Here is a 14,789-nt window from a genome sequence, read left to right on the forward strand (position 1 = left end):
CGTCACTTAAACCCGTCCGGATTTTAACTTGATATGACATGTTGGCACACAAAAAACAACAGATGGGTATGTTTCAGTTTAACGCTACCCCTGGTGGTTGAGTCACTATGAAAACACAAGTCTTTGGTTTGATGTCAGGGCAGATTATGAGTTTCAGCCGTGCAGTTTATGACATGATCCATCTCGCAGGTCTTTGACAGATAAATGTATAATTTCACAAAGGCGAAAAACAGAGCACAGACATAGAAATACAGTACATACAAAGCCAAAATCTGATCAATTGAGTACAGACCAGAATATGATCTGTATGATCTAAATATTATTATGCCATAAAAATGTGTAGTTGTTTTTTTTGGGGGGGACAGAATACAAATTGTAAGAACAATAAAACTGAGTTAAAAGCCAAACGGTGACTGCACTCTGGCTAGTTATGGCGAGCTAGATAGCCTTCGCTAAAGCTAATTTACCCACTTTCTTTATAGTTTCCTTATATATCTGATACACAGTTTTTTTTAAGAGCCCTGAAACTTCTAATCCTTTTTTCTCAACTGCACTGTTTTTGAACTTACGGCAGTAGGCTACATGAGTTTTGTGATCGGCATCTAGTATGGACCTTGGTAATATCCAATACTGCTTTATTCATTCATAATGAGCAACCCAATTCAGTAAAGCAGGCTTATAGTAGTAGCCTACAACCAGCCTACGCTGTGAAATACATTGAAGTGAAGTAGAACCGAAGTTTAAATTCTCACTAAATGTTTTGCATCTATTTACATAGTGGAGTCCTGTACTTTTATCACCACATAGTGGGGATAATAGCTGCTGTGATTAATTAAGGGTCTAATATAAAGTGAATCAGTGTTGCATGTGAGTCATCCTCATGCATGTCATCATTAAACCACAATGTGCAACCGAGCCGAATGGCCCTGCGAGGATGGCAGCGTGTTTTTAACTGTGACGTCTGTGGCCCCCCGCTGTGTTTCCTTCCCGTACACCCATGATACCTGGCAATTAGGTTGTTTGTTATTTATTTTTACTCCCGATTTTTACCCCAGTCCCCTCCCAAACCTCCAATATTTGAACACACCGTTAACAGCCATCTACCTGTCCTGCTGCACTTAAAAGCATTGGACAGTGAAGGAAGAGAAATTAATAAGGGGTGGGGGTGGGGGGTGGAGGGGAGATGATGGGGGGGTACAATTTAGACACCGGAGAGGCTTTTTCCGCCAGAGCAGTAAAGCACACTTGATGTTATTATCATCTCTGGTGAATTATCAGGACTCTGATAATTGTAATTAATCAATCAACAAGCTCACTCATGCACTCCCATAAAACCCAGCATCACTGTAGATCAACCTGAGCAATGTTGACCTATGAGAAATCAATGTGAAGCCATGATTCGAGGCAATAGCTAGAGCTTCTTTCATTTGGATCAAGTATTTAGAGCATGGTTAATTACATGTCACAGTATCTGCATCGTGTAACTACACAAGGGAGGGAAACAATTGCAGGAAAAAGTCCATTAAAGACCTTTAAAATTGCACAATCCAATTCAAGTGAATATTAAAAGGTTGCAGGACAAATCTTCCCCTCAATTCACATCGATCATTTTCACCACATTCAACCAAAAAAAACAAAAAAAACAAACACCACTTCACTGTGTGCCTGGGTTCAAAACAATAGCATATGTTTAAAAAGAGAGCACAATGACAGACAAACACATAAAATAGGACATAGCATTCTCTCTCTCTTTCTAGCTGTCTTTGCCTTTCATCACCCTCTAACTGTCTTGCTTACGTGCGTGTGCACACACACACACACACACACACGTCTAGTAATGCTGGGTGGGAGGCCTTGGTCCAGCCACAGTCAACTGGTCCCAGTCCCAACAAGGAAACAATTAATCATGTGTGAGCGGCTGTCTGAGTGTCTGCTCTCTGGACAACAACAACACTCAGCCATTTATCTCCCCTCAAGGCAGGACAGCCAGCCAGCACACCACACAGGCATGCACTCTCTCATCCTCACACACTCACAGATGTGGAAGAAGAAGAACAAAAATGCACACGCTTCAAAATACATTAAAATGTACAAAAACCAAGGCAAACGTATATCCACATGCACAAAAACAACACATTGATGCATAGATACTTTCAACAGCAGATGTACGATGCACCAACTTATGCAGAGACACACACACACCTGTTGTTTTGTCATCCTAATCAGATAGATGTCAGCACTCCCTAATGGTCATGATGACATATCCAGGAGCTACATGTTGCTGCCTCACTACAAACTTCTGAGATCAAAGACAGACTAAAACAACTCAGCTTTCTTTCATAATTCATTTGAGAGTGATGCCTTTTACCACCCTTGCCTTTGATATTTCAAACTGTTTGCTGTTCATTACGCAAAAAACAAGGAAGGACTGGGATATTTTCCTTGCACTCTTCTGGGATGATGGAGCAAAGTTGAGTTGACAGTCATTTCATTTCAGGAAATGTAGTCCTCTCTAATTTAACTCTTGCTCTTCCGACATGGCAAGGCAGGTTAGGAGTGATCTAAAGCAGGCAAGACTTAGTGCAACGAAATAGGAAATTTGTCGTTTATTCCTCATTGCTGCATCTACCTCAGACAGGGGGTGGCTTGTGACTGTGGGTGTACGCACATGTGTGGTTAAGTGTGTCTGAACATCATGTTTGTTTCAAAGTGTGTATTTTTGGTGTAAGTGTATGTGCATCTGTATATGTGTTAGTGCATGTCCAACTTGGTAAAAAAAAGGGCCCTAAACCTCAAGTGGAGCAAACACAAAGAAGCTGGTGTGTGTTTCAGGAGGGGGCATCTGGATGGCATCAGGAGAGGCTGGAAGATTGGTAGTGACACAGGTTACTCCTGAGGTCCCTGGTGAGAAACACATCGCCACAGTCTGCAGTGAAAAAAGGAGCTTTGAAGCGTCACTGCGTAAAAAAGGAAGCATCTGCGTTACAATGTTTTCATGCAGCCAGTTTCTTTTTTTTTTATTACACAACCCACCTATGGCTGAAGATAGGGTTATACTTTGCAGGTGGACCACTGGTAAGAGTTAGTTTGCAAATGACAAACCAGTGAAAATGAGTCAAGAAAAGAAAACCAAGAGGGGAGCCAATCATTGAATAAAAATCCCTACTGTTAGTTTGTATGGAAATACTTATGATGCAGTGCAGATGAGAGAAGAATCAGCACTTTGAGATCATGAGTGATACCAGACAAAAATAGTTGTCTCCAAGTAATAATAGCAACCAGCTGGTTAGCTTAGCATAAAGACTGTCTCTACATCTCCAAAGCTCACTAATTAACACATTATATCTCGTTTCTTTAATCGATACAAAAAACGTAATGTAAAAACAACATGTTGTGGTTATGTGCCGGACTAGCTCTTGGCTGGGTGCAGGCGGATGCGCCCGGCCAAGAAATAGGCGGATTTTGTTACCTTTGGATAGAACCAGGCTAGCTGATTCCCCGTTTCCACTCTTTTTGCTAAACTAAACTAAGCGGCTGCTGGCTGTGGCTTCATATTTACTTTACAGATATGCAAGTGGTATTGATCTTCTCATCTAATGCTCTACAAGAAACAGACTATTCCTAAGACAGGTGTTATTCTATAGATGGCAGAGTGATGGCTTAGCGTCTTGGATCAAGTATGTTGTTAAGATGAACAGCTAACCCGCATCTATGCAACAAATCCTTCAAAGACATTTAATCACACTATTCATGTTACATTCTAAAACTTCCTGCGCCAACTTGAACTTCAATTAAGTCATTTAGACGAATGCAACCATCATTCTCTCGCTCCCTCCTTCTCTCTCAGTCCAGGTGGCAGCTTGACAGGAAGAGGAACAGGAAAGGACTTAAAGATTTGCTGCTGCTCTCATTCTCCTTCAAAGACAAATGCCCCTCTGATAATTTCCCACAATGTTCCTTGCACGGAGGCCTCTGTGATCAGTGGTTATGAGAAAGCGCAGGAATCTGACAGATAACTGCCTGAACTAGGGAAAGAAAAAAAGAAAGGAAAGAGGTAAGCCTCCTCTTTTTCTGTCTCTACGACCTACTCCCCCCGCCCTCATTCCCTCAGCATGGTTGCTCTGCATATGCGGGAAGCATCTGGGTTCATTTATCCCAAACCAGGCAGGCTGGAGGACCCCTGTGCCCTCTCGGGTTGCAGGGTCTGAGCGTGCTTCAGTGTAGGTCCTTGTTGTTGTGGAAGAGAGAAGCTCGAGCCTGCCCGCTACCCTGTCTGGACCATCTCAAAGCTCCCATCCACCCCTTCACGTGCTTTGCCAGGCCCCCGGCCCATCCCAGATGCCCTGAAGCATGGTTAGTGTAGCACTTCATCTGAACTGAAAGACACTAAACAGATTCATCCAGAAGCTGCAGAGAAGACAGCCCGCCTTAAGGTTTAGGTTGGCAGATGGAAAAGAGTCTGCAGAGGAAGCAAAGCTGGTGCTTCCAATAAATTAGTGTGTGGGTGGGGCTAATATTAACATTACGTGTCTCACATGTTTATGAATGCACACGTCAACATTTGCATAATGAGACAAGCGGATGTACACTACATCCGCAATGTGTGCGCAGGAAATGCACTCCCATGTCCCAAGACCGCAGGTGAAATGCCTGAGAAGTCCACTCAGCCCTACTGTTTGGTATAATCCGTAGTCCACTCCATGCCAAACGTCAGTCCAGGTTATCAGGCTGCACGGCTGAATGGAAGCAGAGTGAGTCTGGCTGGTTACTTAAAGTCATTGAGAAGTTATTCAAACACCCAGTTATTATGGTGTAAACAAAGGCGGCTTGTCACACACTATTACATATATGGTGTTTACAAGAATGCCACTTTAATGCAGTGCATGTTATGTATGATGATTAAGGATAGTGTTTGACAACCAACTGATTGGAGAAACGAAAGTAGATTATAATAAGCAGTGTTTTGTTGTTAGACAGACAGTAGAGATGTAGGCATACAGAGAGAAGTCAATTATTTTGCTAATAGGCTCTCTATATGACTGATAAAGAAAGGACATAATAGCTTTTATGTATTAGCACAAATAGCCTAATGTTTTTCTTATGGAAAATATCCACCATTAAGAAGCACAAAAATTTCATCAAAATAGATGAATCATGTTTTATTGTCTTATATGTTCAATGTATTAGAAGGCTGATTTCATCAAGAATGGCCAAAGGATGCTCATTTCTCTTCTCTCTCTTCTCGCCACCTTCTTGTCCTTTATGCAAAACAGATTTGTCTGAGGCGTTCCAAATTATCTGGGCAGTCTGTCCAATGTGTGGTTTTGGTGACACTTCTAAGTTATATAAAAATCCTACTTTGGCAAGTATGAAGTTTGCAATGGTTTGTCATTGCACACAATGGGCGTTTTCATCAATCTTGGCTCTTGCATGACATTCTTAATTAGAGGGGAAGTAACGTGGTTATAATCAAGTGGTTGAAGGTTTGTAGCCACTGTGTCCATCAACAGCCATGTGTCCTGCTGATGTGCCCTTGAGCAAGACATTCAACTTATCACAAATGACAGATCTGAAAAAGAACATCAGCTGAAAATGTACAAAACAAAAAAGGGATTCTTGGAAGAATAAAGATGTGGGTTAGGTCAGGGCCACCCAAATTGGGGACATACATTTAGATTTTGCCAATCTGACAGTAGAAAAAATAAAACATTTATCTTTAAATACTTTTACTTTAGAAAATAATTCTTCTTTGTGTGCCCATAGAGTTATAAATCAAAGTCACTCACAAGGGGTCATAATCCTTTCTCTTCAGTACATTATATGGAGTAAACTCATAAAAAATCATATTTTTCCTGTCTGCCTGTAGATTTGACACTACTCTGCATCCTGGCATTTATGTTAACCTTTGTGCTTTTTGTACTACGTCTGCCACTTCTGACTAATGTTTAAAAAGATAAATCTGATATTATTTTTTACATTATTCTTATTGTCAACAAATGCTATTTAAAGACCAAAACCACTGGTCTGTCTCTCAGTACTTTTTGACTTCCCTACCTTATCAGTGTCATCATCCCCAAGCCTACTGGTTTCTACTGAAGATGTAAATCTTTAAAAAATAACTGACACATATAGTTATATATTTTTTAAAGGCTAAGTACTGTCCTAAACAAGGTGAGCACTGTAGTTTTTTTGTGTGCAAATGTTACACAGTGCATATGTTTGGGACTATTTTCAGCAGCGAATTAACATGGTGCTCTGTCAAGTATTTTCAGCAGCACGGACAGATTTGATTTAAACTACAGATTTATACTTTAATACTATAAATATCATATATGAGGCAGCATTATTTAAACTGTTTATAGTTAAATAAACAAGTACTTTATTATAACCACTTTAGGTTACATAAAAGGAGCTTCAAATTTAATTTTGAAAAATTTATGACATTTTGCACCTTAAAAACAACACATTTATGGTAGGATAAACAGTGCAACAATATAATACCAATATAATTGCAACTGACCAATGCTCTCCATCAACCCTAGGATACTCTGTTTTGAAAGTAAGTGACAGATCAATTTATTCCTCAGTTGTTTCTAGATTTTAACTCTTTGGCTTTGTGTCTCCGGCTCATTTAAAATGACATTAGAAATAGTGAGAGTGACTGCAAAACTGTATTCTTGAGCTGTGGAAAACAGGACAAAGCCATTGCCACAAGAAGCCTCTTTTTTCAGGTCAGAAATGTCTTACAAATTTGAATCTCATTACCATGTCATGAATACGTCTTTGGGAATCCATTAGGCATTTCCTGCCTAAAACTACAATAAGAATTCACATTCAACTAAAAAAGAAAAGAAAGAGTGGGGAATGAGAATAAAGCCCCACCGAGAACATTACTGTAAAGCTGCTTTAGCTCTTTCAGTCCACTTAAGACAAGGCAGAAAAAAAAAAGAGAACGATGTGAGTGACTGACAGATGATAGCAATAAAAGTAAGAACAAACTGGCGATTTTACTGTGGTAAGGCCATTTGAGAAGGGATTATTAACTTGTCAGCATTTCAAACTGAGACACAACTTTTTCTCCTCCAAAACACATCCCCATGTCTCTGTTACTTTTATTAGAAAGTCTTTAAACCTTTTGACCCCAGATGGTCTCCGTTATTGGCTGTTAATAGGGACTCGCTGGTCAGTGGGGAGACCTTAAGTGCCATATTAATCATTTGTTTAGAGTTTGTGTCTATTTTGGAAGCTCTGTGTTTAGTGTTGGTTAAAAATAGGAGGAGGCCGATTGAGACAGCCGTCCGCCACTCATCGCTCAAGTTGTCAGGACGCGTGGGCCCTTGGGGACGCGAGCAGGAGACCCCTCAAGCCATTGAAGTTCAAAGGTCGCAAGGTTTATCATTATTACCCACTTACTCTGTGGCGGCTGACAGAATCATTGTTAGTTTGATTGCTAAAAATAGAGGCTGAAAGGCTGCTCTAAATGAAAAATCATTTCACTAAAGGTAATGTTTAAAGTTTTTTTCACATAAACAGTCAGGAGTTTCATGTCAAAGCTGCTAGTAGTTTACATGCTTCAAGTACATTTTGCAGTTCATGAATAATACACAAGCAAAGCAAATGCTGCTACATGCTTCCTACACCAATGCCACAAGTAAGTGAGTTGTTTGCTGGCAGATTGACAGTGATGGGAAATAAAATGTCATAGGAGCAAATCATTAATCTTGTCAAATATTGTCATATGACAGGGGAAAATACAGGTGTGGAGATTGCATCGACTGATAAAACATTACTTACTGCCATTTTTCCAATAAGCGATGGACTCAGTGCTGTCAATATTTGTAGGGGATGCGAGATATGCCCTAGCGAAGGCCATTTCGCGAGGAGCAGAAAGCCTGCTGGGAAAAATACAGTGGTTCATGCTGGGTCTCCGGGAAGCTGAAAAGCCACCGGCAAAAAGCTATGAATTATTTTGAGCGCAAAATACATTTTCTTTGAAGACTGTCGGGCCATTAGAGCCCTTTTGCTCCCTTTTAAATTGTTTTTATGCTGTGAGTAATGTTAACCTTTGCTTTTGTAGTCATGGAATTCTCTCCGCACCTTTTTCCCTCCTGGCACAAAGCACAGATGGGCTAGAAAAGCTAGAAATAAAGTATAGGAACCATTTACTGCGAGAAAAGAATAGGTGTAGGGAAGGAACTAAGGCTTTTATTCTGACGTCTAGACCTCTGTTCCTTAGTACAGTAAAGACTCAATGTGCATAAGACTAACCCATACAGCTAAAGAAGTGAATATTGCAGCAAAAACCTTGCAATACTGCTACTGGAAGCCAAAACTTCTATAACATATGGACCGATAAGTATGATAGTGTGGTCCAGTAGTTTACATGATCACCGTTGATGGATCATGAGCTAATGGGCCCCTGGGCACAGACGTGAAAAAGTCCCCAACTCCTAAGAGCATCCCTCCCCCCGTCATTGTTAGTTGTCACTTTGCATGTTTACCGTCTATTTTACAGATAAATCTTGGTTGAAATGTTGGTTGAACACTATGGCAGACAAAATATTATAGGAAACCATCAAAATAAATATGCAGATTTCTTCAAGCAGGGCCATTTAAATTGCTTCACTTGTTTTAATGTAGGCTTACTGTAGTATGGATTGTGTATGGGATAAATTGATCTAGAGGCTCGGTATATAGCCTACAGTATACTCAATATTAAAGAATCAGGATTAAACAAAGTGACTGGGATAGCCCTAGTTTTGACTGAGCCCTAATGAGAAATGCTTATAGCCTACAGTCACTTCGAACAGAGCATCTTAATAGGGGCCTCTGTCACCTTGGGCCCCATGGGCCTGCGCCCTGTAGACTCATTCAGTAATTCATCCATAATGGTCACACATCCAGGGATGGGACAGAAGCATTTTAAACACAGTATAAAGATTCCATAGCACTTTAAATGAATAGGTCAAGTATAATACAAGACAAAGGTAGGTACAGAACAGATACATACAGGAGTTCTTTTTCTCTCTGTATCTCTCCACATTATCGGATCAGTGAATGGATCTGACACGCACAAGCCACTGACCAGTTGACCTCTCGTGCCCCATCACCACGTGCGCAGCTGATCCTCTTTCAACCTCCTTTCGCTGCACCTGCGCGTGATCTCCATGGGAACGTCGTCACGCAGGAGGAAGCGTTGGGAGGACTAGTTGACAGTGAACTCGATTAGCATGGCAGCAAAGGTAAGATTTGTGAGTTTTCGACTTCAGTGTCTCCTCTCTCTGGGAACTCTCGCCTTGTCGGTGATGTGCTCGGTCCCATGGGTGTCTCCTCCGGAGCTCTCCGCCGGTTAGGATGTCTTCCCGGAGTGCTCGTTAAATGCCGGTTAGCCTGCTAAGAGGATGTGCTGCTAGACGTTGACACTGACCATACGGCAATGACATTGAGGCTTTACTGTAGCCGGTTAGCTAATTAATGTACAGTCGGCTAACGTTGCTAGTTAAGTCAAACTGACTGAGCTCTGTCATTTTAGCTATGATGCACAGTGCAGTAAAGATACTGCTCCTTTCAGGACTCGTCTACAGTTTACCGTTGTGTCTGGTTGTAGTCGCAGGTAACCTTAATTAGCATCATGCTACCTGCTGTGGCATCCATGATCCTTTCCATTAACTACTTATGTAGGTGCCAGAAGTTTCTGCAGTAAGAGGAGACATTTTAACATAGTTGTACTGTCGTTGTTATCATTGGTTTTATACAACCAGTATGTTTTAGAAATTGACACTACACCAACTTCAGGACCCTCCAAGTGGTCACAATATAAATCTGAGAGCTAAACCATTCGCTTACTATCTTTTCATAGAGCTTTCTAAATCTACTGCCTTTTTTCAGTGACTTGGACAAGTTCCACAAAGGGATACAGTGAGTCAAAAGCTCCATAAAAAGCTTGTAAATGCAACTTGAGTTTAGAATATTTAATCTTAGATGTGTGTTTCCAAAGTCAAGAATGAGTTCCAAACTCAAAATGATGTTGAGTTTCTTGTAGTCTTTCTCATAGCTGGTGAATTACTGGACATGTTTACATCTTCAGGCCCTTAAAAGTATTCAAAAAAACAATCTGAACTACTGTTGCACAGCGTTCTTCAAACGATGCACGATGCAAAGTGGGGCATTGTGTATGAAAGTTATATTCACAAAAGTTTACGTATTGTCTTGCAGGCAGTTCTGCCTAGGAGGGCCGACCCCACCGAGTTGAAAGCCATTTTTGAAAAGGTATGATTTTACCTATGTATTTTACCCCCTCTTTTGTGTTTGCCTCTTATGAAAGGAGCTTTTCACTCACATTTGTTTCTTTTTTTTTATCAAATTCTAAGGCTCAGCGTGAATCCTTGTGTCTCTATCTGTTTTTCTCTTTACAGTATGCCAGCGTCAAGAAGAATGATGAGCGCTTCATGTCACCGCAGGACTTTGTGAGTCGTTTTCTCCATGCCCACACAGACATCCAGCTGTCAGACGAGGCTACAAAGCTGCTGGCTGGAGTAGTGGATCAGAAGAAAGATGGGTTGGTGTTCTCAGGTTTCTCTTTTAATATTAGCCGATCTGATCTTTTTACATAAATCAAGATGCTGGTAGACTTTGAATTGGAAACAGAATTCATTAGATAATCATTGCACCTTGGAGGGTATGCTTATGGAATAACTGCTATTTTATGACGTGTCGTACAAAAACAAGATATATAGATTTCAAATATAGCCATAAATCATTTTACAAAATTATGAATATAGAGGATCAACAACCGAGTGTGTCATGAGGGTTGTACTGTTTGAAAATATCTCCGGCAGAAGTTGCTGATCTGACTGTGAAATTGCTATGCTGTATTTCTCTTTAAGCCACAAATGTATCTCTCCTCATTAAAGCCAAATGCTAAGTAGTAAGCGTATGAAAGACTCTTATCAAAGCTATCAGTACATGTATTATTTATCCCTTTGTTCTGATGTGACTACCTTTCTAGTGTTATTTTGCATTTTGTAAACAAACTTGTGACTGAATCCTTTGGTGTAAAAAATTTACAGAGGGATGTTCATACTTGAATTATATAGCAAATAGACATCAAACCACCAAAGGCCCCTTTCAGGTGTTTCCTTCTTTGTAGATACACCTCCAATTTCACACTTACTCCTCCTCCCATCCCCATCACCACTGTTTTTTTTTACATTAATATGTATGTATTTAATGATACATAATGATGGGTAATAAAATGTTAGGCTAAGTCAAAAAAGATTTTTTTTTTTAAACACATTGCCATGGTAACCACCTGGGCTTCTACAAAGAGCAAAGTGCACATGGCTGCGTAGTTTCATGTTATTACATCTGCTTTAAGGTGTGTGTGTGTGTGTGTGTGTGTGTGTGTGTGTGTGTGTGTGTGTGTGTGTGTGTGTGTGTGTGTGTGTGTGTGTGTGTGTGTGTGTGTGTGTGTGTGAGTGCGTGTATGCGCACAGAGGACGCTGAGATGGAGTAGTGGGGGTTTTGGAATTGGAAAAAGAGAGCAAGGCACACACACACACATGCACACACACACACACACGCACACACACACACACACACACACACACACACATGCACTGTAATTGCCCATGCTATTCAGGAGCACTCCGTTGCATTGTGCGGCTTTGGAGCAGGATAAATGGTGGCCGTGGCATCAGGGTAAATCTATTAGGAACCCATAGCCCCAGGCTTTGTATCTAAACCTCATTTTGGTTTTGTGGAGGGGAATAGAAATTATATGGGGGCAAAACAGGGAAAAAAGTCTGTTTAGACCTAGCTTTAGATGTGATTCGTTTTTTTTATAGTTGACATTGTAAAGGCCTTATGATGCTCATACTTTGTGATGTGTTATTTTCCTCCTGAACTTTGATAGATAAATGATTTGACGAGACAAAGAGTCTGGATGATTATTCTGCAAACCTGTGTCTCATGAACACAAAACAAATGTGGATATAAAAAGTAGAGATGTGGCAACATCAGCACCGTCCGTGGTAGCTGGAAACAAATCAAGCACTCAACTGTGCAAACCTTATGAAAAGAACGTGGCGCAAGACAAAAAAAAACAACATTAGTAACTGTATTTTCATCCAACTCGCTCATTCTCATGCTAATATGTATGTGAACAATAACTTTTGGTTGGTACCTGATCGTAGTATATTTGAAGCTAGTGTGCCTGCTGCTGTTTTTGCCAGATAGGACTCCATTTAAGCAAGATGAGTCAGGGGTAATAGATTTAGCAGGGGGTCGTAGCAGCATTCTCGCTTACTTTTCTGTTGGGGTAGTATCTGTGTAAGAGAGATTTTACTTGGATGCCAGTGTGTGTTTGAATGTGTATATAAGTGGTTTGGTGTGTATGTGTGGGGATGTAAACAGTGAAAATGCATTTTGTCTGCCTCCCTGTGACTGTGTAAATCAGGGGATATAGTGACAGTCGTAACAATCTGTTATGTGGAAATCACTTTTCTCCCTCTTATTCTCGCTGCTCCTGGTGAGACTGAGAGACAGATAGATAGATAGAGAGAGAGAGAGACATTAAAGGGGTGGCGATTTGAGGACTCAAACGTTTTGTGTATGTGTGCACTGACATACAGAGCTACATGATAGTTTGAAGATTTTCCTCTTTCACCCGACTTATTTATGTCCTCTCTTTTTTTCCTCCACTCTCATCTTTCTTTACACTCTTCCACATACCATGATGCACTTTGTGCTCCCTCCATTTCGTTTTGGCTCCTTCCGACTCCCTACCTTTCTGCTTCTCTGTTTCTACTTCCCTCTGAAATTTTGATCGAAGCATCTGTTCAAGTGTGAAAAAAAAAAAAACACTTCCCCCATCGACTCTTGGAGGATTGAAAAAAAGGAAAAAAACTTTGTTAAGGGAGCGTGCTGGGAAAATAGCAGTCTGCCAGCTGCTGTGGATATTCTGAACTTGTACTGGTGGGTGTCCACTCTCAGAAACCAAACAGATACTGGCAGCTAGCAGTCATCTGTGTGTGTGTGTGTGTGTGTGTGTGTGTGTGTGTGTGTGTGTGTGTGTGTGTGTGTGTGTGTGTGTGTGTGTGTGTGTGTGTGTAAGCACGCTCTAGGTGGGTGGAAGGCTGTCAGTAACAATGCCAAGATGCCAGGGACAGGGGATTATTGAAGCTCCTCTAGGCCCTTTTCTCCCACTACTATCAACGAAGGAGAGCTGTCTTTCTATCAGCCGGGCCTAACCAACACCATGCATTTATGTTACTTGTAAACAATGTTTTTTTTTTTGGTTCAGAGGAGTGTATCTAGATGCCTGCTGAAAGGAGACAAAGATAAAAGCCGGGTGGCGAAGATAAGATAAAAACAAACTATATGGAATATAGGGTGGAGTTTTTATGCCGGACAGACGTAGCAAAGACAGTTTAAATTGCGTTGCATTGGCATCCTAACAAAAACATCATTCAGCTGTCATATATAGAAGCACATGCTAGAATCAAGTCTTTATGTCTTGTGTGTTACATCTCTCGTCTGATACATGTCATGGATATGTCTGCGATTGTTAAAAGATTTAACAAAATCCTGTGGAGTAAAGTACACTGAAGAAATGCCATCCTGCAGTATCACATTAGCCCTGTCTCCGAAGTTCATCCCAGGCTGTGTGCATGGATCCGGCAGCCCTGGACACATGCCATAGCAGTTGATGGTTGGGAGAGGCTGTCTGTTGATTTGATTATTGAGTGTCTCGTTGGGGTTGGGTCTGCATAGCAAAAACGACGGCTTCCCCCTCTCATGGTAATCATTTTGCAGCCGTCATGGCGCTGCTAATCAACCATCATAAGCTTCATCCCCGGCTACAGAGCTGTGTGTAAATGCTTACGAGTACATGGAATGTTTCATGTGTGTGTTATGGAGATGCCCCCTGGATCTTGTCTGGACTCCCTGGTCTAAACCATGGTCCAATCCCTTCATGATCAACAGCCCTCTCAGTTACACTAACATGCTGATCATCCACGTCTGGGAAAACACAGACGGGACGACCAGTGTGCATGTAAATTGATGCGTGTGAAAAAGAAGAAATCTGACTTTTTTTTTTTCTCATTCTGTCTGGGAACACTTGTGCTCTCAGAGTCTTTGCGCTACAGCCTTTACCTTTTCTAAAGATAATTTTTTGGGGGCTTTTTCCCCTTTATTATGAAGTGACAGTGGATAGACTTGAAAGGGGGAGAGAAAAGGGCAGCAGGTCAGTTTTGAACCCGCGCCGCTGCAGGACTCAGCCAACACAGGGTGAACGCTCTTACTGGGTGAGCTAGAGGCTGCCAGCCTTTACCTTTTCTAAACTGCTTCATTAACCTATAATTTCAGAGTCTACTATACATCTGTCACAAAATAAGGAAAATAAGTTTGATAATATTCCAGCTGCGTGAACGGCAAATGGTATTGTCTTTGTTTTTAGCAGTGGATCCACGGTCGCAGCAGTGTGCTTTTGTGCCTCCTTCCACCTACTTGCAGCAGGGCCCTGCTCTTAAGAACTACCTGCTTAGTTAATAAAACAATTAGTCTTACCTTTGAAACAACGAACGCTGATTTCATTTGACGCTGACATTTTTATTCCCTCCCAACACACACATCCATCATTTTCTGGAAGCGTTTTGATGCTATAATACCACTATAATACCAGTATGAGTATAACAGTATGATTTTTTTTTTTTGTACTGAAACCAAACGTTGATCCGTTTGTGTTGACTATTTGGCCTCTTGGTGTTTTTTTCAAGGACGGTTGA

At 41.1% G+C, this 14,789-nt stretch overlaps 1 protein-coding gene across 4 annotated transcripts in view; it reads left to right on the plus strand.

Moving 5' to 3' along the window:
• The first annotated feature begins 9,110 nt into the window (after positions 1-9,110).
• The window catches only part of LOC120571216 (calcium-binding mitochondrial carrier protein Aralar2), a 49,336-nt gene continuing 43,657 nt past the window's right edge, over positions 9,111-14,789 (plus strand). For all 4 annotated transcript variants that reach the window (XM_039820022.1, XM_039820023.1, XM_039820024.1 and 1 more), the window contains exons 1-3: positions 9,111-9,242; positions 10,216-10,269; positions 10,416-10,558. In XM_039820022.1, the coding sequence (XP_039675956.1) occupies positions 9,231-9,242; positions 10,216-10,269; positions 10,416-10,558 (209 nt within the window). In that variant the 5' untranslated portion in view covers positions 9,111-9,230. The remainder of the gene's footprint in view (positions 9,243-10,215; positions 10,270-10,415; positions 10,559-14,789) is intronic.

Source organism: Perca fluviatilis, chromosome 13, assembly GCF_010015445.1.
Source record: "Perca fluviatilis chromosome 13, GENO_Pfluv_1.0, whole genome shotgun sequence".
In the NCBI taxonomy this organism is placed as follows: domain Eukaryota; kingdom Metazoa; phylum Chordata; class Actinopteri; order Perciformes; family Percidae; genus Perca; species Perca fluviatilis.